The 27,989-nt window shown below is 49.9% G+C and overlaps 2 protein-coding genes and 1 long non-coding RNA gene across 3 annotated transcripts in view; 2 read left to right on the top strand and 1 right to left on the bottom strand.

The window, feature by feature from the left end:
- Positions 1-417: 417 nt before the first annotated feature.
- On the bottom strand, positions 418-2,757 carry LOC140701394 (uncharacterized). The gene is made up of 2 exons (XR_012080328.2): positions 2,640-2,757; positions 418-1,824 (listed from the first exon to the last, which is right to left on the bottom strand). It is a non-coding gene; the product is annotated as an uncharacterized LOC140701394 (long non-coding RNA).
- Positions 2,758-2,768: 11 nt separating this feature from the next.
- CLDN7 (claudin 7) lies at positions 2,769-18,751 on the top strand. Its single transcript, XM_020799865.3, has 4 exons — positions 2,769-2,991; positions 14,339-14,503; positions 16,383-16,467; positions 17,091-18,751. The coding sequence occupies exons 1-4, from the start codon at positions 2,769-2,771 to the stop codon at positions 17,260-17,262; spliced, it is 645 nt and encodes a 214-aa protein (XP_020655524.3). The 3' UTR covers positions 17,263-18,751.
- A 1,823-nt stretch (positions 18,752-20,574) lies between these two features.
- ACAP1 (ArfGAP with coiled-coil, ankyrin repeat and PH domains 1) overlaps positions 20,575-27,989 on the top strand; it is a 30,042-nt gene continuing 22,627 nt past the window's right edge. The window contains exons 1-3 of the mRNA XM_072977191.2: positions 20,575-20,716; positions 25,446-25,503; positions 27,078-27,197. Coding sequence (XP_072833292.2) covers positions 20,664-20,716; positions 25,446-25,503; positions 27,078-27,197 — 231 coding nt within the window. The 5' untranslated portion in view covers positions 20,575-20,663. The remainder of the gene's footprint in view (positions 20,717-25,445; positions 25,504-27,077; positions 27,198-27,989) is intronic.

The raw sequence follows: 27,989 nt of genomic DNA, 5'->3' as shown, positions 1-27,989 counted from the left end.
AAATTAAAGCTCTAGAATAGAAACGGGCTATGATTCAGGGCCACCAAGAAGGAAACCTTTGCAGAATTTCTGAAGAATGGTTTTGCAACAGCTAGTGGCTATGTAAAGCCTGAAGTCTCAATGGAAGGTAGAAATGTTGAAATGGAGACTGTCCTACTTTGAGAACATTCTGGGAAGACAAGATTCTCTGGAAAAGGCAATCATGTCGGGAAAGGCAGAAGGCAGCAGGAAAAGAAGAAGGCACCAACGGGAGTGGCCCTCGCCTTGTCTTGTGGCAGACAGTTCCACATGGCAGTACAGCATCACTTTTCCATGCACCGTCTTCCAAAGGGAGATGCTCCCTAAACCCAGTTACCAATTTGCAGTTAACTTTATGATCAAAGAAATGCCCTTGGCATATGCCCAGCTAAAATATCCTTTTATTTTATTTTATTGCAAAGGGGTATGGGTAAAATTGAAATGGGAAATCGTTTGGACAAGCTTTCTGAAACTCTCCCATGGCCAGAAATTTCCCTTGTGCAGGGTGGGGATTCGGATGCCTGCGGGGAGCGAAGCCCCAGTCACTCAATCTTGGTTACGGGCACTATAGAAACATAAGACCTTTCTCCATTCAGAATGCTAGTGGGATTTGGAATAAATGAGGGTAACATGGTCCATGTGCAGATTGCTCATCTCTAGCTCTGAACCCAGAAGCTGGTTTTGGTGGCAGGTGACTCAGCTCTGGATTCTCTGATAAAACCATAAAGGGACAGAGCGTCGGATCTAGACCGTTGGTTTCATCTCTAGTCACAAGCAAACATAATGTCCTTGGGAGTATGACTCACCGCCCCAACGCCCTCAAAGTGCCGTATTTTCACAATCTGCTCTCAATTTGCAAATTATAATCTGTCAAGTAGAAATAAACAGACGGCACCTCCAGGGAAGTCTTGCTCTGTCCATGCTCAGAGACACTTTCGGTTCATTTAAAAACGCCATTGTTCAGCCCTGGCATCAGAAAGGATAGTTCTGGGCAAAATTAAAGCTCTAGAATAGAAACGGGCTACGATTCAGGGCCACCAGGAAGGAAACTTTGCAGAATTTCTGAAGAATGGTTTTGCATCGGCCGGTGTCTCAATGGAAGGTAGAAATGTTGAAACGGAGGCTGTCCTACTTTGAGCACATTCTGAGAAGACAAGATTCTCTGGAAAAGGCAATCATGTCGGGAAGGGCGGAAGGAAGCAGGAAAAGAGGAAGGCACCGAAGGGAGTGGCCCTCGCCTTGTCTTGTGGCAGACAGTTCCACATGGCAGTACGGCATCACTTTTCCATGCACCGTCTTCCAAAGGGAGATGCTCCCTAAACCCAGTTACCAATTTGCAGTTAACTCTATGATCAAAGAAATGCTCTTGGCACATGCCCAGCTAAAATGTCCTTTTATTTTATTTTATTTTATTTTATTTTATTTTATTTTATTTTATTTTATTTTATTTTATTTTATTTTATTTTATTTTATTGCAAGGGGGTATGGGTAAAACTGAAATGGGAAATCCTTTGGCCAAGCTTTCTGAAACACTGACTTTCTGAAACTCTCCCATAGCTAGAAATTTCCCTTGTGCAGGGTGGGGAGCACCACAGAAGCATCCAGAGCGTTTGCGACAATCAACAGGTGAAGATTCCTGTACAGGGGAGGTGCCTATTGAGTGTCAGGCTCTGGAGGCTCAAATCTCTGTTTGCCCCTGAAAATTCAGCGGTGGTAGATGGGTGGCCATTCCTGTTCACCATTCCTTGAACATCTCCCATCAGGGCTGCAGTAGAGTGGTATGACTGCACAGAATGATAGCAGTGTCTGGAAAAATCACCAAGATTATTTGTCGACATAAGGAAAACCCCGGGGAATCTCAATCTCTTCCGAATGGTTTAAAATTAATTCAGCATTTCATTTGATTTCAATTTAAAACGTGGATTTTAAATGGTCCGACCGCGTTTTAGCGCTTCTCCGGCCTTCCTCTTTTGATAGAAAGGCAGGATACAAATATTTGTAATGCAAATTTCTGTCTATAAAGACGGGAGGGGGGGGAGATGGTGTGTAGGGAGAGGGTTTTTTTAAATAACAATCGCGAATACAAGCAACAATAGTGTTTTCTTCGGGGGGGGGGGAGTTCTGCCTGTCCTTGAATGCCAAAGAGATTTGGGAGTGGGGGGGGGGAGGAAGCGACGACTACATCCTTGATCTGAGATAGACTTTAAAAAATAAATAAATTCGCAACTGCCCTCTCCCGCTGGATTCCTGTCTGCTTTTAGAAGCAGCAAAGTCTCCCTAACCCTGACCCCACCCGCAAAAGGTATGATCCTAGTGCTACACTTGCTTCCTTCTTACACTTGGTTACTTTGTAACTTCCCCTGTTGGGTATCTGCCTGTCCTTAAAGGCAAGAGGGAGAGAGAGGGAGATGAAGTAGGGAAAAGGCATGGTCCGGCTGGGGGGGGGGGCTCCAGGAAGCGAAGGTGGCCTCGGGTGTTGCTTTCTGTTGACACTCCCTCCTCCTCCTCTTCCTCTTCTTCTTCTTCTTCTCCCCCCCCTTCCCGTCCGGCCCTGATGTCACTCTTTCTCTCCCTCCCTCCCGCCCTCCTTGGGCTGAGGGCATAAATACAGGTGCGCTCACCTGGCGCGCAGGTAGGAGCCGCCCGCCGCGCCGGAGTCCGCCTGCCGCCGCGCTTGGTTTTTTTTTTTGCAAGGGCTTGGCTACCGCTCCTGCTTCTTCCCGGGACCGCCGCCCCCCCCTCCGCCACCGATGGCCAACTCGGGCTTGCAGCTGCTGGGCTTCGCGCTGGCCCTGCTGGGCTGGATCGCCACCCTGGTGGCCACCGTCATGCCCCAGTGGCAGATGTCCTCCTACGCCGGCGACAGCATCATCACCGCCCAGGCCATCTACCGGGGCCTCTGGATGGAGTGCGTCTGGCAGAGCACGGGCCAGATCCAGTGCAAGGTCTACGACTCGGTGCTCGCCCTCTCGTGTGAGTCGGGGGTCCCGGGAGAGGGCGGGATTTAAAAAAAAAAGGGGGGGGGGAGAAGAAGGTGGTGGCAAAATCTGGGCACAAGGGGACCAAACTGGAAAAGTGCCCGGTTTGGGGGGATTGGACTACAACCCCCATGCTCCCCGGAGCGGTATTCACAGTGAAAGGGAGTAAGGGACAGCACTTGAAAAGGCTCCTTGGCGGGGGATTACAAATCCCAGCATCCCCTTGCCAAGGTGTGCAGGGGTATCGCCCTTTTTTGGATCACAAGACCCAGAATCCCCTCCTCTCTCACCTGCATGGCCCCTAGGAGTGGACAATGGGAATGGAGGACAGAGAAAAAAGGCAAAACTCCCCCCCCTTGGGCTGTGACACAAATTTGGGAGGCCAGGAAGCTGCCTGGCTTGGAGGGCAGGCAGGGGAGAGGGTGAAATTTCCCCCATAAGGCCCTCCACCACCACCCCAAACCTTGAAAGGGGTCTTGAGGGCTGAATTTGGGGCAGGGGAGGGACAGTGGCCAGGATCTGCCATCCTGGAAATGCCATTTTCCTTCTCAAAAAGGCGGTTTTCCCTGCCTGCTTGGTGTCCTTTTGCCCGCTGGGTTACTGATTAACTCTATATAATTCTCTTTTTTTCCCATCCCAGCCTTGACTCCTTTGGCGACAGGGGCCAGGGTGGGGGTGGGGAGAGAGAGAGGGTGAAATTTCCCCCATAAATACACCATTTCCTGCCCCTGTTGAGCCCTGTCTTTTGAAAGGAACCTGGATTTTCTCTCTCCTCCTTCCTGCCTCTTTTTTTTTTTTTTTAACCTGTCGGGTCATCTAGGCCTGCGAAAGAAGCCATGTTTTCAGGAGGGGCCATCTTGCCTTTCCTTAAATGGTGACCCCACCATTTATTTATTTTTCAAGTTCATTGCTCCCTTCTTAACGTGGGCAGGAACGCCTTTGAAAGGATACTAGTTCAAAGAACCCACAGACGTTTCATGGGTTGGTTTGTTCAATCCAACGTATTTAAGAATCCCCTTTGAAAATGCATTTTTTTAGATTACAGTAAATGTCTTTTGATAATGCCACCTGGCCGCCACTGGACAGGCGTAATTTCCAAGCATTAGGAACTGTGTCTTAATTACTTGTTCCTGAAAGGAGATGCTGGGAGGGGGGCATCCATGACTCACCTGCTCATCTAAAAGCCCTATTCAATAGATTTGTAATTTATGATTAATTAGCAAGGCGGGGGAGGGGGTGCGCAGCAGGCTGCGGCTCTCCATACATGGTCAGACGTCCTCTTGATGTTTCCTTCCATTCACATTCAAAATAGTCTTGGGAATTAGCAGTTCTGATTCCACTTAACATCCTTTCTCTCTACGTTGTGTCCTGCCTTTATTCTGGTGATGCATCCAGCAAACCAGCTAGACTTTCCTGTCTCCAAAGAGCAAAACATGTTTTTGGTTGAAATGTTCACAAAACCCTTCGAATCTCACAAAACAGGGGGAACCGAAGTCCAATAAGGAAAAATTCCATGGGGTTGTTTCTCTAAAAGCAGCTGGAGGTGCCTGTTGGCTCAAAAGATGGCTGGGGAGGATGGAGTTTGTAGTCCCAAATAGAGATGGGGAAGGCCTGGGGGAGAAATGGAAAAATCGGGGAATTAAACAGTTTTTTTCTATCCCCCCAGCCTTTAAAAAAATTCTTTGTGTGTGTGTTTTTTTAATTGAAAAACATGGCGTGTGGAACATCTTTTATAATGATAAATAATATGTCTGTGACCTTAAGCCTTCGGAGACTTTATGTGTTTAAGTTCTCTGAAAGAACTTAACTTTTTTTAATGGACATTTTGGGAAATTGTACATCTCTTTTCCCAGGTCATCTAGATGGGGTCACACTGCATGGGGGGGGGGTGGCGGCGGCGGCTCGGAAGCGTTTCCCTATCATCGTCTTTCCTTTCCGATTCCCCGTAAAAGCCCTTAGCTTAATAATGTATTGGTTCCTATCTCTCTGGCTTTCCTGGGGGAAAATACGGCTTTTCTACCCGCCCCTGATCTACATACAATCCAGCTAAATCTGTAGCATTTCCAATGGCCTTAAATTGGGCTTGGTGAGGATTTACGGGGAGGGAAGGAATCAGAGAAGCTTTTGAGAAAAGGCCCTTGTTGTTAGCTCTCTGTTTAGACAACGGAGCTCCGAAGAACAGCCTGTCCCTCCTTCTCCAAACAAGACAAGAAGGTGTGGGAGAACCACTGCCCTCCCCTATGTCCACAAATCTCATTGTGTTTTTTTTTTTTTAAAAAAAAACCTACAAAACTGGTATTTTTGAAAACACCGGCTTTAGGTGATTTGGATGGCCTTTGTTATTTTCTTGCCTCGGAAACATCTCTAGCTCTCGGTCTCCAGCTAAAACTTGGCTCTCTCTAAAAAAAGAGAAAATGCCCACCATCGTTGATTTTTTTTCCCCCTCTCATTTCCTCCTCCTCCTCTTGCAGAATTCCCCTCCCTCGAAACCGACTTGGCCGGTTGGGTCAGTTCCCTCGGCCTTCCATCCATCGGCACCCCCTCCTTGGGCACACCTTCCGGGCGAACCATGACAAAGGGCTCCAGCAGAAGAGTTTCTCTCTGCTTTGTCACCATCCTGTGCTTGCCGGGAGTCTTTTTACGAACTGGTGGGGCAGGTGCCCAGGAAGGGGGGGGGGGGAGCGGGAGGAGAAAGCAGGCAGGCATCCAGTTTCCACAGCACCCTCGGGTGTACCTGGGTCCCTGAGTTTCGTAGCGGCACCCGGCGAAGCCAGCCAGGGCTCTGCCCCCCCCAAGGCGCTATACCAGATGAGAGGTGCCGCCTGCGGAATTGGCACCTGCCGTTCTGTCTGTGAACATTTCTTTATTTCTGTGTGTAAAATAATTTTCACCCCACCTTTCTCCTCCTTCAAAGGAGCGAAGGTGGCTTACATCCTTAAATGGCAAGGTGAAAGCGAACCACCGGCGCGTTTGCAAATACTGAAAAGGATCAATCTAAGACCACCCTAAAATAGTAAACAAAAGCAATACTAAAAAATATGTTCAAAGCCGTCAGGAGGAAGAATCCATTTAAAAAACTCACTCAGGCAGCCTGTCACGAAGGAAAAGCTTGCCTGAAGAGAAAAGTGCTTGTGGAAGGAGAGCCAAGGTGGGACGAGCCTGGGCTCCGGTAGGAGGGAGTTCCAAAGTCTCTGCCAACCCAAACCAAAAGTCTTGTGGGCTCCTAAAGACTGGCAAATTTGAGAAGGGGGAAAGGAAGGTTTCGTAGACCCATCAGTTCCTTCAGAAGCATGGGCTACAGGCCACGAAAGTTTTTGCCACAGAGAACTCCAGGTGGGTCCGAGCAGGTGGGTTGTGAGTTCCGAAAAACCTGCCCTGAAATACATCTGCTGGCCTTCCGAGGTGCCTCAGCTCTTGCGGTGCCGGTTGCCGTCGTCCCGTGTCCATTTTGTTATACCTGCTCTAACAGACAAGCCTTGGTGACCTCTCTTCGAATCAAGCCAAGATTTGTTGGTGCTGAAGACGCAAAAAGAGGCTTCATTTTTTCAGAAGCTAGCTTTGAAACCCCCGACCGAGCCGAAGGGAAGCGCTCTGGACCCAGGCTGCGGCCAGAAGAAAGCTTTCGGAGAGAGTCAGAGGAGGTTCCCCCCCCCCAGGAAGAGCGGATGATGTCGGAAGAAGGATGGAGAGAGAGCGTAGAGAAGGACGTCGAAGGACCAATTTGGACTATCAAACTAGCTTCGAAGCCAAAGGGGGGGGGGCTGGCTGCGATTCTGGGATGGAACCCCAGCCGACAAGAGGTTTCAGATCAGAGACGCCTTTCTGTGCCCCATTTCTCTCTGGGGCAAGGAGCGACTTCCAAAGAACCCAGGCATCCGGCTGGCAAGAGTCGACTTTCCCCTAAACCTGTATTTCATTTGGGTTCAAAGTTCTGCAGGGAACTCTAGCTGAAATTTGCAACCAGAGGAATCCAGTTGTATTGAAGGAGGCTTGGTGGGTCAACACCTCCTTAAGTTCCATTGAGTCAATGGGCCTACTCTCGCTCTGACTGACGACCGGATTTCAGTGGGAGAAGAACGTGTTTTTGTTCTGTTGGTTTAACTGGGCTGTGCCTGCTGGGTGGGTATGGGAGTGGTAGCGCAAGACATCTGGAGGGCACCACTGGGCAAGGTGCGGTCGGGATCCCCTGCGCCGGGATTTAAGGCCCAGGCAGGGCGCCTCTACTGCCCCAGCCTGTTTGCTTAGGGATTTGCCTTCTGTTTACAGTATTTTTCTCCAGTTTTGTCAGTTGAAGGAGCCGACTGGAACTTCCTTTCCTTCTCAAGGAGGTGTAGGGCAGACGGGGGAGATGGCTGGAACTGGAAAAACAAAATATCCGAGGCAGGTTCTCGCTGGCTTTTCTCTTGGCTCTCGTGCAGGAGTCAAAAACAGGAACCCGGGTTTAGGGCTGGACAACTGGCGATTTTGCTAGGCTGTGTGTCTCGCGAGCCCTGGGCGTGCCTTCCCAGCGGAAGGATGATGGGAGAGGGTGTCTCATCAGCAACTGGTTGGGGAAGACTGGTGTAAAGCCTCAGGCTGGATGATCAGGGCTCCAAAGTGGAGAGTTTACAGAGTTTAAGGAGGAATGACCAGCCGTTGGAGGTCTAGCAATATGGCCTAGCGGTCAGGGCAGGAGGAAGTGACGGGAGAAGAAATCCAGGGTTCTCGGATCCTTAGGGAAGATTTGGCTTCGCCAGGTGCTTGACCACAGAGTTCCTTTCGTAGGGTAACCCTCCACCGTCCGCACCGGCAGCTAGCTGGAATGACGACAAAGCACAAGCCGGCAGCCCCATTTGCCTGTAGCTTTCCTCTGTTTATAAAATCAACGCCGTGCCCGATAACATATCTTGCCGCTTCATTATTTGAGAAAACAAACTTGCCCTACGGTGGCGCAGGGAGCAACCGCAGGGGTCACAGGGAGCAGGCTGCGCCGGAGCGGGGCCTGTTCGGAGCCCGAACCGTTGGGAAGACTATGTCACTGGTTGCCCTTTCATCCCTCTAGGTGGAGTGGGGGGAAGCCATCAGCAAAAGGCGTTGGCTTTTCTTTTTTTCTTATTATTAAATTTTTAATTTTATTTAAAATAAAACACTACAAGACAGACAAGCTAAAAACCCTCTACAAGAAAGAAAAAACACAAGCGAGCAAAAAGGAAATATCCCACTACTGACTAAAATAGACCCTCCCCTCCTTTGGCTCACGGATTTCTCCAACCGGTTCCCAGTGAGAACTGAGTAGATAAATGATCAGGTTCGCCCTAAACTCCTGTCTTTTCCTGGGCCCAAAAATATATTAGTTTCTACCTTTGTTTTACATAGTGTCTTGGTTGTTCCCGCAATGCTTCTGAAAGTGTATCAAGTTCTGCTATATCCCATAATTTCTTTATTAACTCTTCTGTTGTTGGTGTCTCTTCACTTTTCCATTTTTGGGCCTAGAGTAAAAATACATTAGACAATATTTTATTTTCTTATCAGTAACTTCCGGCATAATATTCAATAATGCTATTTTAGGTTTGATATCTAATTTTTGTTGAATAATTTCTCTTACTATTTCCCGCACCTGTGTCCAATATCTTTTGACTTTTTCACATGACCATAACATACGATAATAAGTCCCTGTGGTTTTTTTTTTTACACTTCCAACAAATACTGTTGTTACCCTCTGATATTTTTGCCAATCTTACAGGTGTATAATGCCGTCTATAAAATATTTTGAGGATATTTTCCATCAGGTTTTCTGACTTAATCATCTTGTGACATTCTTTCCACATCTTAGTCCAATCAGCAATATCAATGACCAAATTTTTTTTGCCCATTTTACCATCATCTCCTTCACCCTCTCATCCTCCATGTCATACTCTAATAAGTATGTATACATTTTTTAATTATTTTCTCATCAGAGTATATCCACAGTTTATCCACCTGAACTTCACCCTCAAAGAAGCCCAGGGATTTATCTTTTTTGTATCTTGATTCTAGTTTCAACCTTGAGCGCCACTCGGAGGCCACACCCAATTCCTCTAGCTCTTGCTTATCCTTTATATTCTGTTCTTTAGTAAGCAATTCTTTATACGTGGTTTTCTAGTGTCGGAGACACTCCCCATGATTGTAAACAGTTCGGGCTGGGATTTCTGGGTCTCCAGCAAAGAGGGACGGAAAGAGAAAAATATTAGACCAGAGGAGAGAGGATTTTATGGCACAGGACAGGAAAGTGTACCCAATTCAGAGCTCATAAAAGTCAGTGCATTTTTTGGACCTGTGTGCTAGGGATTCCCAAAGCAGTAATTTTTTAAAAAGGAACTTATCCAAGCACAGTTGGGAATCCAGATCCAGACTTCTGGCTTATAACCTAGGCTAGGTGAGTAGTCAGCTTGAGCAGATAGATCAACCAGGAGGGTCCAGAAAACAGCTTTATTGACTGTGGGGGAGAGCCAGAACTCCTGGGTTTATTTATTTATTTGATTTTATACCCCGCCTATCTGGACTACTAATTCCCAGAATGCCAGGGGGTTCCAGCTGTCAACCCCCCCCCCCTTTCAGCTGCCAGGGCTTGGTTTCCTCTGCCTGTCTTTGAACTCCATCGTCTGCCTTCGCTTTCAGTGAAACTCTTTGTTCACCCGTTGCTGTGTGTCGGTTGTGGCTCAGCACACTTGCGCGCGCACCTGTCCAGAGGGAGAGCTGATGTCACCTTACCACCCTGTCTGTGGGGAGAAGGGAACGGGTGGGGCCCTACACACTCGCCTTCGATTCGGATCAGTCTCTAGGTCTGGCTTGCATAGAAACCGGAAATCAAGAAAACGCCGAGAGTTCAAAGTCCCCCCCCCCATTTGCTTGCTTCTCGTAGCCCCAGGCTGTGGAGACTAAAAAGGGCTGCTCATGTCGTGACTTTTTAAGTGAGAAGGCCGACGTGATTGTTCGTTCTCTGCCCTGGATGCATGTGTGGTTCAGGGCTGGAAATATTTTGATGTGGGCAAAATGCGTCTAAATTCTTTGCCGCTTATAAGCGTTCTCTTAGGGTGTAACCCTGGGCTCCCCAAAACAAAGCATGATTTGATGTGATTTGATCTGATATTTTGCTATCTGCTGCCTTGCTGACGACACTGACTTCAAGGTGGAAAGTTTTTTTCCCTGTGACTCGAATCCCCATCCTTGCGAGAATCCCTCTCAGGCTTTGGGTGAGAGATTCTGGAAACTGCTGTAAGACAAACGCCAAACTCGAACCCTTTTCTGAGCTGTGGATTTTATGGGATGCAGGACGGGTATTTTTCTCAGAGCTTGAGAGAAGCCAAGGACACATGTTCTGAGGCGCCTTGTGTATATTTCTTGTTTAAAAAAGAAATGCCATGGAGTTACAGAAACTATGGCATATTTTAAATTTGAGGCCCGGGCCAAATAAGCTGCGTATCAATATTACTCACGACTGTGATAGGTCCTGAATCAAGATTACTCACGACACCACACTATAAAGTGACTTCACGTCCGCCTGCTAGGCAACTTTTGAAACGCAATTTTTGTTAGGTTGTTGCTAACCAGGAAATAAACCAAAGAAAATTCATGCCAGAGAACCCCACGATTTGCAACTTTTTGCTTCCGAATTCGGCTTCTGGTTCCCTGGCCTGAAAGGAGAGAGCAGCTTGCGATTTCTTGCTTTCTCCGTTTATAAACATTGTGGGGATTTCCCCCCCCCCAAACAAACGGGTGCAACTCTTAGCTTCTCACAAATAGAAATAGCCATTGTGACCTGCTCCCAAATCACCCTGCATGTTTGGAGGTAGATTATTAAGGGTCTCCCCTTTTTTGGGGTGCTGCTTTTTTCTTTTTAAAATAAACATAACCGCGAAGGCTTTCTCGGCCAGGATCTAATGGTTGTTGTGGGTTTTTCGGGCTTCTCCCTCCCCCAGGTTCAGAACACAGCCAAAGAGCCCGAAAAACCCACAACAAACGTAACAATATTTATAAATCTGCAAACCAAGTCAGAAGCAGCTGTTCTGCTTTTCCCTTTGCAGGATCAAAAGCAAGGTTTGGAAAATAAGGAATGGCCAAGAATGTTAAGGAATGTGTAGGGTTATCTCTCTCTCTCTCTTGTTGATAATCTCCTTGTGCAAGATTAGGAAAAGAATGCGCTGGTATCTTTTTGTTTAGAAAATAAGCATGTTGGAAAGCAAATGGAGGAAGTTCTTGTTGCCACCCTCTCTGTGTGTGTGTGTGTGTGTGTGTGTGTGTGTGTGTGTGTGTGTGTGTGTGTGTGTGTGTGTGTGTGTGTGTGTGTGTGTGTGTGTGTGTTTAATTTAAATGATTTTTTTTGCCCTTCTCCAGTGCAAGGCCCACCTCCCTCCCAAACTCTTGTCTCCCAGATCGCCTGCCGTTGGGCCCCGATCCCAGCACCCTATCCAGGATCTCCCATCCCGCCAGGGACCTGGGAGGGGAGAAATGCCCTCGGGGACTTTGGCCCCATCCGTCAAGCCCACAAAGAGTTCAAGCAAGGTGTGGTTTTACAACCCCATCTGCTAGCAAAGAGTTCTTTTTTAGACTTTGCCTCCTTTCTACCTGCCCAAACGGCCTTTCCAAAGGAGGCCAAAGGTGGGAAGCGAAGCACAGGTGTGACTCTGGATTTCACTTCCCCCTCCTGGTTCCTTGGCTCCAGCGGATCTATCAAAGGAAGGATGCTCTCCGAGGAATTTCGGGGGGGGGGGCTTGGAGCCCTTCTGCCCCCTTCCCTCTCACCTGCAGTTCAGCATCCGTTTCTTTCTTCCTTCTGCAATTCCTGCATTACGAATGCAAGAAACTATGAGCCAGGCTGAGGGTTGCGTGGGTGTGGGTGGACGGGCGGAGGTGTTTGTGTGCACACAGGCAGGTAAGGGCAGAAAGAGACAGAAGAGTTGCATTTTTTGGACTCCGGATCCCAGGAAAGCCCAGCTAGTATGGACCACCAGGAAATAGAGTCGGGAGAAATATCTCTGCGGTTCTGGGTTGTTGATTGGTTTTTGGACTACAACTCCCAGAGGCCAACAGGGTGGCTTCTCCGGTGGCTTGAGTTACCCACAGAATGAGCACAACGCTTTGCATAGGGCACTTCGAATCCCCTAGACCAGCCGTTCCCAACCTTCGGCCACCCATATGTTCTTGGACTACAACTCCCAGAAGTCTTCACCCACACCTCTGCTGGCCAGGATTTCTGGGAGTTGAAGTCCAAGAACATCTGGAGGCCCAAGGCTGGGCACCACTGCCCTAGAGCAGCCGTTCCCAACCTTCGGCCAGCCAGATGTTTTTGGGCGGCCGTTTCCCAGAAGCCCTTCACCATCAGCTGTGCTGGCCATGGGGGGGGGGGGGTTCTGGGAGTTGCAGTCCAAGGTTTCCCAAGGTTAGGGGAACCCCGGACCTGGACGGATCAGCTAAACTTCCCAGTCATCGTTTCAACCTCAAGAGGGTTAACAGGAATTAAAGAGATGAGTTTCAGCCTTCAAGAAGTCTTGGGCTCCCTCTGCCTCTTTTAGGATCAATAGAGCTTAAATGGTTTCAGGCAATGCCTCCTGGGAGCAGATGGTAGATCTGTCGTCCTTTAGCCCCGGGGCCTCTAATTTGAAGAGCTGCTACTCCTACGGCAACCCCGTAAGAGAGTGTGCGTGTTTACTCTTCGGTGCATGGCGTAATCGAGGGACTTGCATTCTGCATACCTGTCTTAATTCCTGAAGGAGCAGAGATGTTCCAGTGGCTGTGAGTGCCGTAGGTGAATGAGAAAATTGCCCTGGGTTTCTCAGGGTGACAACTCGTGGATGATGGTCTGGTGTCTCACGGTGGTGATTAACGGTCTGCTTAATTGGCTTCTGTAAATAGCTTATCCTTCTCCTCGTCTCCACCTGCTGCTCAATTCCCCTTTGGTATTAAGTGTTCCAGAGTCTGTTCAAGTTTGGTTTTTTGGACTGCAACTCCCAGTGGCTATGCTGGGTGGGGGATTCTGGGAGTTGTAGTCTATGGGGTACAAAATAGCCACACTTCTTCACTCGTTTTTTTAACTGGGGCACCCTCTGTTCCAAGGTCATCTTATAACTGTGTCTTATCCCACCCTTTAACTTTTCTTGGTCTTTTTCCGAGACCCCCGGAGCATCTCCCTGGAGTGCAGGAAGAGCAAAACGTAATCTCATTCTCCCTAGGAGTGACACCAAGAGTAGACCATTCGTCTAGATGGGCAGGGGATAGGTAGGTAGGTAGGTAGGTAGGTAGGTAGGTAGGTAGGCAGGCAGGCAGGCAGGCAGGCAGGCAGGCAGGCAGGCAGGCAGGCAGGCAGGTAGGTAGGTAGATAGATAGGTAGGTAGGTAGGTAGGCAGGCAGGCAGGCAGGCAGGCAGGCAGGCAGGCAGGCAGGCAGGCAGGTAGGTAGGTAGGTAGGTAGATAGGTAGATAGGTAGATAGGTAGATACTGTAGGCAGACAGACAGACAGACAGACAGATGGTCTGAACTTCTTTATAGATAAAGCCACATGTGTGCTTATATATTAGATGGTATAGCATCAATCTCCGGACACCTTCAGTTTTAAATCAACCTTTTATTTGTGTCATGTTCTCACTGTTTGCCATTTCATCTATGTATTTTTAGAGAAGCAATTGTTTTAGCTTAAAATAACTCTGTGTATGTGTGTGTGTGTGTGTGTGTGTGTGTGTGTATGTGTGTGTTTAAGGCACCCAAGCACACTTTGCACAAACAGAGGCTTTGGATAGCGTTCTTGCCCAAATCTGCTATTTCCCCTTCTCGTCCAGTTATGGAGGTTGATGTTCTTGGTTTGTTCGTCTTTAACATCCATCTTTATTTTATTGTTTTTTTTTCATCACTCTGGCTGCTCAATTCCTTGTTATATTTTTCTTTGATTTTATCTGACTGTTAACCACCCAGAATAGTAGTGCTTTGCTAGAATAATAAAATCATGGAGTGGGAAGGGGGCCCTCTAAGGCCATCAAGTCCAACCCCCCTGCTCAGGGCAGGAATACAAACCCAAGGAGATCCGCCAGGGAATTGGCTAAATTTCTCTTGAAATCGGGCAGTATAAAAATCTAAGAAATAAATAAAACATGCAAACACTAGAAAGGGCTTCATACTCTCACAGAAACAAAAAAAAATCTAGGCGCATGGCAGAGATTTGGGGGGCAAGCCCCTTTGGCTTCTCTGGGGGAGGGAGAAGCCGACGCTCGGGATTCGAACACAGGATCGGTGGATAAAAAGGCTGAGCCAAAAACGCCAGCCTCCCTGGGCCGGTGGAGCAATGTGTCCCGGCCCCTGCCTTGTCTTAACTCTCTCTTTCTCCTCCTTTCCAGCTTCTCTACAAGCCACCCGGGCGCTGATGGTGGTTTCCCTTGTCTTGGGGGTGATCGCCACAGGGGTGGCCGTCATGGGAATGAAGTGCACCCGGTGTGGCGGGGACGACAAGGTTGTGAAGGCGCGGATTGCCATGGGGGGCGGTATCGTCTTCCTGGTTTCAGGTATGTCTGACAACCCAGGGAGGGGCCTGGAAAGGTTCTCCACTATAACCAGAGAGAGAATACTGTGTGTGTGTGTGTGTGTGGGGGGGTTCATTTTCACCCCTGATTCAGCTGGAATAACAAAAATAAAAAGCAAAAGGGTTTCAGCATCACAATGAGTGAAAAATTGATTTCAGGGCCAGCTTTTCTGGATTCCATGAAATCTTCAGAGGCAGCCCCTGAGTTTTTATAGCCGAGCAGGGAATCGAACCTGGGTCTCTTGAATCGTAGTCCACGACTCTCTGTTGCACCCCATTGGCTTTCCGCTCACCCCGCACTTGACTGGATGCACCCATCATTTCTCTCAACGTGGCCTAGGGCTGATGAGATTTGCGATCTTAAGAACCACTGGCGGGTCTGTGGTTCCATATTCTAATCCGTATAGGGCGCGATTTTAAGAACTGAGCTTAAATCCTTTTACTAGTCCTAATGGTACTAAACCCGCTGAATGAATGGAATGCCCCAAAGGGTGGAAATATTTCTTGACCCAGCGTGTTCTTAGTCTGTGGAACTCCTTGCCACAGGACGCGATGGCATATGGCCTAGATGCCTTTGAAGGACAGATTTCTAGAGGAAAAGTCCATCATGGATGAAAAGCCACAATGGGGAGGTCTAATCTCCCAGGCTCTTAGAAAAAAGGGACCTCCAAAGGCCAGATGCAGGGGAAGGGTTATCGGAAGACGGGTCTCTAGTTGTCTTGTGGGCTCCCAGAGGCATCTGGTGGGGCCACTTGTGAGAGACAGGGAGCTGAACTAAGAGGGGCCCCTTGGCCTGATCCAGCAGGGCTCTTGTGATGTTCTTACGTCCTTATTCTTGTTGACTTAAGGTTCAACAAGCGATTCAATGCACTAGCTCCAGTTGAGATTAGGGATTTATGATTGTAGCTTTTAGACTGACTGATTAACTGCCGGGATCATTTCCTTCCGATGGTTTCCAATCTCCGCAAACATCACAAACCGCTCCGGAGTGCTGTTGGTCCCGACAGCTGCCCGGGTTGAACATCTTCTGCAGTCTGGAAGCAGAAGGGACCACACCGTTTAGGGCTGGATATCAGCAGGGGGAAAAGGGAATGGTGCGGCCAGCCCCTTTTCTGTCCCTATAATTCCCACCGGAAGGCATCTCTCAAGGAGAAGAAGCAAAATCCCAAATTTAAAAGGTCCTTGCTCTATAAAACTGAATTGGTAAATCAGGCACGGAAAGCAGAAAAACTACACCCTGTGCCTCGTGCCACCTCTGTTTATAAACATATGCAGAACATATGATTTAAGGGCAACGGTCTTTATGAATGCAATGCGATGTATCCAAAACTTTATGGGGGAAATTCTTGGTTCCACTTTAAATGGGGCCGATGCTTGGATCAACCCTGTCCATTCCATTAAAGAGTCTTTAAACCCTTAGGATATGGGTGGATAAGCGCTAGAGGTTTTTCAAGGGACAGATTTCTGCACCCAGAATGGTCAAACACCAGAACAAATGAAACTAGGAGCGACCCAGGAGGTCTCTGGCTGCAGAGCCAGAGATTGGGAGTTTGATTCCCCCGCACGGGGCATCTCAAAAAAGAGCCAGCCTGGGTAGCCTTGGGCCAGCTGCACAGTGGTCCCAGGGCTACCCCCCAAAAAAGAAGGGAACGGAAAACCACTTCTGAGCATTCTCTGCCTAGAAAACTCCGGAAAAGGTTGCCGTGAATCAGGACCAGCTTGACGGCATGCAGTTGTATTATAATTTGGACTGATATCTGCCATATGGATCAATCATGATGAATGGCTTGGGAAGGAGGGGGGAAATGGACTAAATATGGGATGTGCTAATCTTTCTCTCTCTCTTCCCCCCCCCCCTCCAGGTCTGGCTTCCCTAATTGCTTGCTCGTGGATCGGAAACCAGATTGTAAGCAATTTCTATAATGTGAACATTCCAGTCAATTCCAAGTAAGTTGCTCAAAGAACAAGCAAAGCAGAAGAAGAACGGGAAGGGGTGGGCGGGTTAAGGGTGGCCACGTGTCCTTTTTAACAGCGGGTGGTCCTCGATCGGAAGGGCCGTCCCGTCCGGGCATCCTTCGGCACTGGGGAAAAATGGGTCGGTTATCTCTTCCTGTGTTGCCTGAGATGGCCCTCAAGATAGTAGGGGGGGGGCACAATGTCCAGCATGACTGGTTACTGGTGAACAGGCGTGGTAGCCCGGCTTCATTCCATCAGTGTCTGCGATGGGTTTCCTGCTGTGGCAGGGGGCTGGATTAGATGACCCTCGGGAGCCCCTTCAATCAATCCACCAATCTGTCTGTCTCTGTCAGCCACCTTTCTCTGTTACTTGGACCAAAGTTTGTTAAAAGTTGTTTTTTTTTTTTTACTACAGCACCCAGAATCCCCCAGCAAGCCTACGCTGGCTGGGGGATTCTGGGTGCTGTAGTCCAAAAAAAATAAGAGGCAAATTTCTTTGCTTTGCGCCTCAACCATGGATTGTGTGAGGCATTTGAGAAGAGACCTTCTCTACCTAAGCAGGCCCACACCGGCGTCCCCTTGTCTTCACCGTTCCTTATCCGGTCCGTTTTCAGGTACGAATTTGGAGCGGCCATCTTCATTGGCTGGGCTGGGGCGGCCTTGGTGCTCCTCGGCGGGGGCCTCCTGTCCTGTTCATGTCCGGGAAAGGACGGCTTAAGCAGCAACCGCAGGTACCCTCAAGGGAAACCCATCTCTAAGCCCCCGAGTTCCAAGGAATACGTCTAAGAGTCTCGCGCGAAGGCCAGTTCCGACGCCCGACCTCCATGCCCCTGCGGTCAGGATACCAACGAACCGCCGTTCGTCCACCTGAGCGTGTCCTGGACACTGAGATACACCCTCACCCACCGAGGTGTTTTTTTCATAGTCCACACTGACTTTACCTTTTGCATTCCCTTGTATTTTTTAAAAACTCCCTTGTAATTATTTAGCTTTATAATTTTTTGATAATTGATAGGAGCTGAGCTTTGAAATGTTCTTACTTGGGTTTTTTTGGGGTGTGTGTGTGTAGTGGTCTAGACCTGGGAGTTGTGGGCCAAGAAAATAACATTTCCAGCCCCTGGAGAGGATGTGCATTAATGGGGAAAATCTGCAAAAAAAAATGAACATACTCTGTTAACGTTGAAGGTACCAACACTTCCTGGTCTGCAATAAAGTGGGCAGTGGTAACCGCAATGGAAATCTTAATTTTTCTGTACCATGTCAAAGGAGAAAGGGGATTAAACGCTGTTTTATGTGTGCTTCTCCTGAAGGAATTTACATCCTAGCCCCACGAGGAGAGGAATACGAGCTCAGATTTATTGAAGGGCAAAAACAAACAAGCAAACAAAAAAACCAGAACTAAAACAGAAGAACCAGCTCCCTAGAAATAATGTTGCTTCGTGGAAACCTATTTCTGAGCAAAGAACGCTGCTTAGAAAAGTTACTTGGGTGGCTTACCACCCTCCGAACCTCGCAGCTAGCTAGCATGGTTGCTGGGTGTGTTTTTTAAAATTTGTAGTAACTTTTCTAAGCTCTGTTTAAGAAATAATAATGGAGAACTTGCTGATTCTCGAGCCTTTCTGAGGGTCCCTTAAGATCAGCTCGCCGAATTCATAGTTATTAAATCCCATCTCCTTGAATGTTTACAACTTTATTCATCATTGTGGATTTACTGAGGAGGAAGGATAAATCCTTAAAGGCCTGCTGGACAATCTGAAAGAGGATCATTTATTTCTTCTTTGGGACATGAATGTAGGGGGGTGTGTGTGAACAGAAACAACAAAGTTATTTTGGATTAAATGATGGATGACATTTTGGAGTGGCAGAAGAGACTGCCTTAAAGTCTGTGGAGAGGAACATATAACCGAAATGCTGTGATGTACAGCAGATGATCAGCACCCTTAACCTATTATTAAATTCTCCCATTAAATACCCATCCTTTTGCCCTGTTTTGACATCTTTTCTATAATGAGCTGTATTTTGTTGGCTTCAGATAGGATCTTTTTTTCTTTCTTGCTTGGGGAAGGGGAGATGTTTTTTAAATGAATTGGCAAATTTGACCAGGAATGGTGCCGTTTCTACAGTACAAAAAAAAAATATTGCCTTATTTAAAACACTAGAACTCATGTGGGTTGTTTATGCACAAGCCTGTGTTTTTTATATTACAAATGGTGTCTTGTGTATTGCTGGAATTGACTTTTTTTTGTATATATAATAAATAATTGTTTTGGACAAACACTGCCTTCCTTTGAGTCCTGTTTTGTGTCAAAAGTGGAGAGGAGAGCGCAGTGTTTTTTGCATCTGGCTGTGGAGCCAGACGTTGGGGGTTCAATTCCTCACTGGGCCACCTTGACGGGTTGGACTGGATGATCCCATGGGGTCCCTTCCAGCTCTGCAGTCCTAAAATAAGGAATGGGACCTTTTTCACTGGGGAAAGTTACTTTTTTAAAAAATAAGGGGAGGCTAAAGCGGTTAGAATCTTCCACCTAGTATTGTCAGTCAACCATGAAATTCACTGGCTGACGTTGAGCGAGTCGCTCTCCTGTTCTCTGAGCCTGGCCTACCTCGTAGGGTTGGTGTGGACATGGAAGTGAGGAAGAACAGTTTCTAAGCCTCCCAGGGCAGCCCGGTGTGGTAGAGTCAAGCCCAGAAGAAACCAGGTTTGGCCGACCCCATGCCTTGCAAAAGGGTGATTGTTTTATGTGCTGTCAAAAAAAAAATGACTGTCTTACGATCTTCAGAAGGTCCTGATATTTTAAGTTTTCCGATGTGAAAGCTGAGAAGTCAAGAAAGCGGACAAGAAAGAAGGGGATTCATCTGGAACCGGGTGCGGATGAAGAACTTTACAATAATAGACTTGCAGTACTAGAAGGGACCCTGTGGGATCATCCGGTCCAGCCCCCATCAAGGAGGCACCGTGGGTGATTCGAACTCTGAACCTCTGGCTCCCTAAACCACCGAGCTGTCGGATATCTCATAGGGCGCCAGAGGGACAAATCAGTGGGATGGCACATAAAACCACTCGGAAAGTATCTTGCACTGGTTGAAAACCCTTTTATGAGAGCTGGAAGGGTACGGCAGATCAAGTGGACGAAAGGTCAGGAGAGGTCTGGGTTCAAATCCCTACCTGGCCACAGAAAACTCCCAGGAACTGCTGGATAGCTCAGTGAGTTAGGCTGGGAGTTTGATTCCCCCACGACGCCTCCTTGGCAGGGGCAGCCCCGATGATCCAGAGGGTCTTTTCCAGCTCTGCAGTTTCAAGCTTATTATTGTTGTTAATATTCAAAAACACTAAGCACAGTCAATCAAGATTATAAAAACATTGACTGGCATTACATAACAAATGCAGGTTTTAACCAAAAAACCTAAGCATCTGTTAAAGATCGTTGCAGTATGTATGCTGTTCCTAATATTGCCAGCTTTCGGTAGGTCTGAGGGCATAGCTTTCTGAGACCTGCAGCCGCTTATCATACTGCGTGAAATGTCTTCCTATTGCTCCCAAAGCCCCAATGACGGCAGGGACTGCGCAGAGGCGCGTCTCTTCCAGAGGCCAGAGGTCTCTGCATTTGGTTAGTTTCGCCAATTCTTTATTTTCAACTCCTCCTTTAAAAGCAAAAAACCTGGAAAAACTAACAAAATGCAAAGATCTGGCCATTGAAACATCTCGTTTGTAGATGATGATGATGATGATGAGGATGATGAGGATGATGAAGAGCAAGTTACCATAGTCTCTGGGAGACTGGTGGATGCGTAATCTATTATTAGCTTTGGGCCTGCCAGCGGAGAGGCTCGACGGCGCGGGCCGTCCCAGCGCTCCTCCGCCGGGGGGCGCCCTTGGCTCTCTTCCCCCCCCCGCCCGCCCGCCCGCTGGCCGTCCCGGGGCTCCCTGCTGCCCCCTGCAGGGTCCCGGGGGGAACGGCGCCTCCGCCGCCGTCGGGCAGCCCTCCCCGGGGCGGATCGGGGCGGGTCGGGCGGCGGCGGCGGCGGAGCCGGAGCGCCTTGTCGTTGCCGGCGGCGGGGCGGCGGAGGCGGAGGCGGCGGCTGGCGGCGGCTGGCGCTCGGGGGTCTGCCCATCTCCTGGGGGTGGAGGGAGGGAGAGAGAGAAAAAAGAGAGGGGTGGGGTGGGGGTCCCGATCCTGGCACGCGCCATGACGGTCAAGCTGGACTTCGAGGACTGCCTGAAGGACTCGCCGCGCTTCAGGTGAGCCCCCGGAGACGCCGGTGCCAGGCGGAGGATGATGGGGATGCCTCGCCGCCGAGCCCGCGCACCGACCGAGGAGGAGAAGGATGATGATGATGCGCGCCTCGCTCTCCCCCTCTCGCCACCGCCTCCGGGGCGCCCCGTTGCTGGCACCGCCGAGGCAGCCGTGCCTAGTGGTGGGAGCGTGGGAAAGGCGCCTGTCCGGGGGGAGCGCACTGGGCCGGGAGGGGGGGGCCGAGCCCCTTCACTTTCAGGGAGGAGGAGTGCCTCCCTCCAGCTTTGCGGTTTTTTTTTGGGGGGGAGGAATTGGGAGTTTGGGGCCAACTTTTTCCAGGCTGCACGGATTCTAGCCAGAATCCGCTCCCTGGGGGGGGGGGACACACACACGCTGCCTCTGTCTTCCATTTGGGCAAAACCCTCCCCCCCCCGCACCCACATGTTGTGCCAAACTTGGGGTGATCCTGTGCCACCAAACCCTGCTGATCCTAGGAGGGTTTTCTGAGGACGTGGGAGGTTCAGGGAGGGGGTTCCCTCTTCCTCTCCCCCTGCGAGAGATTTCACACGGCCCAAAGGGATTTGAACCCAGATCTCCAGAGTTGGCCCAGGCCAACGCTCTGCCCACTACGGGCCCCCCACCCGGCTCTCCTTTGGGGTGGCAACACCAGCCAGAAAAGGCCTAATCCCCTCTTTTGCGGGCTGAGGGCTTCTGCTTTCTCGGTTGCCTTGCACTTAAGCGGTTTGATGAGGAGGAGGAAGCGCCCAGAAACATGGCAACTTCTGTATTGGAGACCCTGGCAGTTCACTTGGCTGGGCTCGTTAGGGGAAGAGTTAATTGCCGCCAGATGCAAAGCATTACGTAGCATTCAGAGAAACTGGGGGAACTCTTTCCTCTAGATCGGAGACAGGCGGTGAAAAGCAGGCAGCTGGTTGGTGTGAAATGCATCAGCGTTGCCAACTTCCAAACCACCGCTGCTCCTCTGCCTCCATCAGCAGCCCGAAGTAGGGAAATAAGTTGGAGAAAAACATATTTTCCGTACTGTCATGGGAAGGTTAGCTCCCTTATTGATGCCCAGTCAAGTGGCCCCAGAGACGCCAGTCTGGCCCATTTTTAAAATTTTTTTAATCCAGATCTCTGATCTCCAGTAAAGGTTGGAGGACAGGAAGTGATCGTGTCAGCAAGGCCCAAGCGGTGTTTCCGGTAGCCACATGGCTAGAAAAACCAGCCTGTGTGGCCCAGGCGGGTGGGATGATGATGGCCCATCCTTGTGGCCTCCGACACATCTCCGAGAATTGTGCTTTCTGGGCAAGACGTTTGGGTCGCCTTCCAAACGGGAGGGATTCCCTTTGGGGGCCCTTCACTCTCAGCAGCACATTTTTTAAAAGTGGCTTTTTTTTGGAGGGGGGGAATGAAGCAGGCTGGGGATGCTGGGTGTTGTAGTCCAAGGAAGGGGTCGTTCCCGAGCTGTTTAGCCTCAGAGGCTTGCATGGTGAGGTCTCGGTGGGCTTGGGGCTGTGCAATGGGGCAGGAGGCAGGCTGGCCGTGCACACTTTTCCAGCTTCACAGGAGGGCTCCCGGGTGCAAATCCTGCAACCAGCGACACCCTTTGGACCCTAGGGGCCAAATCAGAGGTCTTCTGGACATGCACCGTCCCTGGCCCTCATCATGATAACCTTACTGGTCAAGGAGGAGCACCCTGGGGGGGGGGAGCCTGTGTGGTCCCCCGTCACAGGGGGTTACCACAGTTGAAAAAGAAGAAGAAAATACGTAATAACCTCTTTTAAAAAGGGGTGGAAGGGCCTTCCGTAAACCGTGATGCCAAAGCAAACAGGCCTTCTTCCCTCCCTTCCTCTTTCTCTCCGTCCTGAAGTCTGAGCATGCATAGATGTTTTCCATTTCGTAGCGTTCTCTGCTGCTCAACCAGGGCGGTTTCGAAGAGTCATTGCTTCCCCGCCTGGCCCTCCGACCCCGTCTTTCCAACAGCAAGAGCGCCTTCTGATATTTCCACGCACCCTAAAAAAAAGAAGCTTTTAGGCGTTCTCCTTCCAAGCCGTTCTTTCCCTGCCTTGGCGGGTCCGTTTCGCGAGGGTTAAACCTTGTGGTGTGTTTTGCCAACTTCTCTCTCTTGGGCGCCCTCTGCTTCTCCTCCTCCTCCTCCTCGCTGGCTGTGGTTTTTGTGACACTTCCTTTTGGGTCCAAATAACTTCTCAGTTTTCGGTTTTTCGATCCCTTGGTCAAGTCGGAGCTGTCAAGTCCCGGTGCATTGTGGGAGATGCCAAGACATGGAGGCAACCCTCTTGAGATGACCCATCCTCACCGGCTCGGCCGTACCGAGACGCCAAAAAGGGGATGGGTTTCATCTTGCCGGCAAAGAGCCGGGACTGACCATCTCTGCCGGGTTGCCAAATTATCCTGATGTTTGAACTCAGTGTTCCTCAATGGATGGCTCCACGGATGGGTGAGACTGCAACACCCATCATCCACCTGAGGGACCCTGGTTGACAAACCTGTTTTTTTACACCAGGGAACAAAACTCAGACTTAGGAACTCAAGCAAGGGGGGTAAGGAAAACCTGAGCGCCAGAGTGGCACGGTAACGGAGCGATGGCCTAGGAGTCACGAGACCCGGGTTCAAATTCTCGCGTGACTTGAGACAACTTAAGAAACTGCGGGAGATGGTTTCTCTGAGCTTGGGTGTCATTGCAACAGGACGGCTGCTTTCTCTCCACCACACCTCTTGCGGTCACCTCCGAGCTTCCTGTCTCTGTCGGGCCTTGCAACCGCTTCCTGCCGGTTGCTTGGAAACTTTAGTCTCCCTCCACTCTAAATCCGGAGAGAAACCAATTTTATTTTATTTCTTTCCTTGCAAACTCACCTGCAAAGCCGTTTGTAAAACCATGAATGATGATTTCAGAAAATTACCTCTAAGAACGGGAAACGTTGGGGACAGGTGGAAAGAGTCTCAAACCAGGAGCTCTTGGGGCCTTCTCTGGCTCTCTCTCTCCCCCCCCCCACAAGCTCTTTTCTGGCTTTCCTCTTTACCTGCCTTGAGTTACCTGCCTGTAGTTGTGTATTTTTCCATGTATAAGACACCCCATCCCCTTTTCTAGTCCAAAACTAAGAAATCTAAGTGAGGCTTAGCAACTGTAGGGGGAAAGGGATCAAAGCGCTGTAGGATAGCTTTGATCCCTGCTTTCCCCTCCACTTGTTTTTGTTCTCTCCTCCGCCTACTTCCGTGTATAAGACGACCCTCAATTTTTAGGCTAAAGATTTTAGACAAAAGTATAGTCTTATACATGGAGAAATACGGCACCTGCTTCCGGACCCCAAGCTGGCGACCCTTTCGTGTGCTTCCGGTTCTGTTGTTTCTGACTTACAGAGGCCCTAAGAGGGTTTGCAAGTTATGTGAGATATTTATGGGATGGTTTCCCCGTTGCCAGCACCCTCCCCTCCCAATGAGGCTTAACCAGTTCTGCTCAGGCAGTGGCTAGACCTCACCTTGAGTCCCGTGTCCAATTTTGGATGCCACACTTCAAGAAGGACACTGATGGATTGGAACAAGTCCAGAGGCAGGCGACCAGGATGATGATCAGGGAGGTGGAAACCAAGCCCTGGGAGGAAAGACGGAAAGAACTGGGCAGGTTTAGGGTTGCAAAAAGAAGACGGAGGGGAGAGAGGAGGAGAGCCCTCTTCAAAAGACTTGAATGCTAGTCCTCCAGAGGAGGGGCAGGATCTGTTCTCGATCCTCTCAGAGTGCAAGGCACATCATGATGGGCTTAAATGACAGGAAACCAGATTTCGGCAGAATGTCAGGAAAAAAATATCTTAACTGTTAGAGCAGTATGACAGTGGAGCTAGTTGCCTCAGGGAAGGGGGTGATTTCTCTAGGGCTGGAGGCCTTCCAGAGACAATTGGACAAGCCATCCGGATTTCTGCATTGAGTCGAGGTTGGATTGGATGGCCTTACAGGCCCCTTCCAACTCCATTGCTCTTTGATTTTGATTCTAATGCATTTCTGTGGTCAAGCAAGGATTGGAACCCAGTTCTTCCGTCTTTGTCTGGCGTTTGACCCAAGGTGCCACACTGGCTCTCCTTGCTTATATTTGTTTACCTGGTACGTGTCTACCTTGTTGTTTCGTCCAGAAAGATGGCCGGGGTGGCTTCCGATGTGGGTAATGCCACCCCCCCCCCACAGCTCTCGGCGTTCGGTTCAAAATTTTAAGACACGAAACACAAGGAGTAGGTCTGCCCGTTGCATTCAGCCCCTTGCAACCCGCTTCGAAGGCAACATGGCAGAAGTGTTCTAATGCAAACCAACCCTGCAAGGTGGGTTGCTCGGAGCCTGGCAGGCTGCAGGGGGCAAACAGAGCCAAGGAGAATGGCAAACCCAGGTTGTACCATGTGTGTGCATGGGGAGGGGGGTCAGGCCGGGCAGCCCGTGCATATGGCCCTTGCACTTTTTCATACTTCCAATTCAGCTGTGTCGCATGCCATCTGCGGCGCACCTGCTGGCAGTCTCTCTTGTGCGCTGGCCTTAAAGGTCCAGGAACCCTTGCTCTCTTTTGGGGCTGATTCCCCCCCCCCTCCGGTTGCACGGGAGTGAGCTGGTGGTGGCAAGAAGGGCCACGGACCAGTCTCCTGGCGTGGATTTCCCTTTTCCAGTCTCCTGGCCCCCCCCAACCTCACCTGGTCCCTTTTGTCTCTCCTGATCCCCTTGCCCCGAACCCTTTAGGGCTGCCATAGAGACAGTGGAAACGGAGGTGTCTGTGTTGGAAACCCAACTGGAGAAGGTAAGACCGGCGGGGTGGGGCGGGGGAAGCATTTGAGTGGGGTCAGGCTTTCTCCATCGCCTTGAAGGTCGACTCTTGGCATCAAGTTTTGGGTGGCTTGCCCCCCCCCCTTCCCGGTGGCCATCAAGAACGGAAGATCTGAGCTGTGTCTCTCCGAGTGTTTGGCAAAGCATCGCTTTTGTTTTGGACTGCCACTCCCATCTGCCCCAACCCCACAGGGCTGCTGGTGAGGAAACATGGGAACCATAGTCCAAAGTACTCGGGAGCAGGTCAAAGCCTTCCCGTTTCCGGTGGGTGGGTGGGCTCGCTTTCTGGAGCCCACGTTGGCTTTTAAGCCTCTAAACTCATGATTATGCCAGAGGACGAGGAGGATCGGATGAATGCAGGGCGGTGGAGAAATGGAGAGAAGTGCATGGATTTATTCTACCTTTTTTTTCCCTCCAAAGAACTCAAGGCAATTTTCGTGGTTCTCTCCCCAGCCTCCCCCCCCCCAACCTTCCGGGTTTCCCTCAAAAACAACCCTGTGAGGTTGGTGGAGGGTGAAAGCCTTAGCGGTGCCGCTGCTAGAACAAGGTGCTTCCCGGGGAGAGCTGGTTTTGAACCTTCTTTTCAGCCACCGAGCTGACTGGGTGGCCCTCGTGGAGGCCGGTGGCTGTCTCTCGGCCTCGTCTAGTTTACAGGGTTGTTGCGAAATAAATTTACGACCTTGTGGGCCTGGCTTGTGCAACCTACGCGTGCCACCCAGAGTTCTTTGGTTGAAGGGTTGTATTTTTTTTTTTTAAAAAATCTAATAAAGTGATAAATATTAAATTTGGCTACATGGTAACCCTTTTCAAAGACTTGAAAGACTCTCCTAGAGAGGAGGGGCAGGATCTGTCCTCCATCATCGCAAAGGGCAGGAGAGGTGACCATGGGCTCAAGCGACAGGAAGCCAGATTTTGGCTGACTATCAGGAAAAACTTCTTAACTGTTAGAGCAGTAGGACAATGGAACCCATCACCTCGGGAGGTGGTGAGCGCTTCAGCACTTGGAGAGGCCTTCAAGAGCAACCTAGACCACCCCCTGTCTGATCTGCTTTGATTTGGATTCCTGTCTTGAGCACAGGGGTTGGACTGGATGGCCTCAAAGGCCCCCTTCCAGCTCTAGGATTCTGTGACTTAAACAAGAATTTGGGGGGGGGGGAGTTACTGGATTCTGGGCATTGTAGTGCCCCAACGTAATTTTTACAAGCTCCAGAGTTGGTCGGGTGAGAATGTGGTATGGTGCCCGTGGGATTTCAGAGAAGAGGAAGGCAACGAGGAAGGGGAAGAGGTTCACGGTTCAGGGGTGTGGAAGAGGCGCCCCTTAAATTAGGATGAGATCTGGGGATGAGCAGCGTGGATGTCCCGGAATATGGTCAGACTGCCATTCCCATCCGCTGCAGCCTGCCGAGCCTGTGGGGCCGAAGGGTGGCCACCGCAGCCCAGATTTTCCCAGCGGACGGCAACTGGCCTACCTTGTCTGGAGGTCCAAAGCTGATGCCAGGCTCTCACGCCCCTCTCTTTGCCCTCCTCTCCTCCCCCTCTCCCCGCCAGCTCTTGAAGCTATGCACCACCATGCTGGAGTCCGGACGCCAGTACTGTGCCCACAGCAAGACCTTCGTGTGGGGGGTCCAGGAGCTCTCCCACCATTCTCCGGGGGACCCCATGATGAGCGTAAGTCTGTGCCCGGTGGGGCCGCTGAGCGCACGGAGGGCGAAAAGGTCTGGGGAGAGGGTGGGAAGAAGCCGGGCGCCATGCCAAGAGAGATGCCGCCTCCAGCCGAGGAGGTGGTGGGAGGAGAGGTGGTCCTGGAGCATCCCGGATCTCGGCCGGTTGCAGCTGGTCTCACCGGCCCCGTCTGTATTTGCAGGAAGAGAGAGAGAGAGAGAGAGAGAGAGAGATGGAGACTTCAGAGAGATTTCCCAACCAGCCTAAACAGAAATGAGTATTCCAATGGTGGGGTTTCATCTCAGGGCAAAAATTAGGAGTGGAGGAACTGAGGATGGAGGCTTTAGGGAAGCTGCTTCTCCACACCAGAACTTGTTTTGAGGGCCAAGGCTTTGCTTTAGGGGTGCCTCTGAGCATGTGCAGGTTGCTTTTTGCCCGTGAGCACCCATGGCAGGTGGGAGCAGCCCGGTCACTCCCACGTGGCCGTTTCTTTGCTTTGTTAATACTGTATCATGATCAGGACCTGGAAGAATTCATTTCCTGGGAGGGGGGGCAACTTTCTGATTCCTCGATCTTCTAAAAGCTGGGAGCTAAACTCTGACGTGCTTGGTGTTGTAGCTTAAATTATTCACGCATTCAATTTTTATGTATCTCCCCTCTGACCGGCATTCACTCCGTATGGTTCACAGCACAACAAACATAGACATAGTATAACAAAGTGCTCCAAATTAAAAAAAAAAACAAGGATTCAAACTAAAAACAAATCAAACAGGCAGCAATTAATATAAAAAGGCTGAT

The sequence above is a fragment of the Pogona vitticeps genome, chromosome 6 (genome assembly GCF_051106095.1).
Source record: "Pogona vitticeps strain Pit_001003342236 chromosome 6, PviZW2.1, whole genome shotgun sequence".
Taxonomy (NCBI): Eukaryota; Metazoa; Chordata; class Lepidosauria; order Squamata; family Agamidae; genus Pogona; species Pogona vitticeps.
This window is presented reverse-complemented; position numbering and strand designations above follow the sequence as displayed.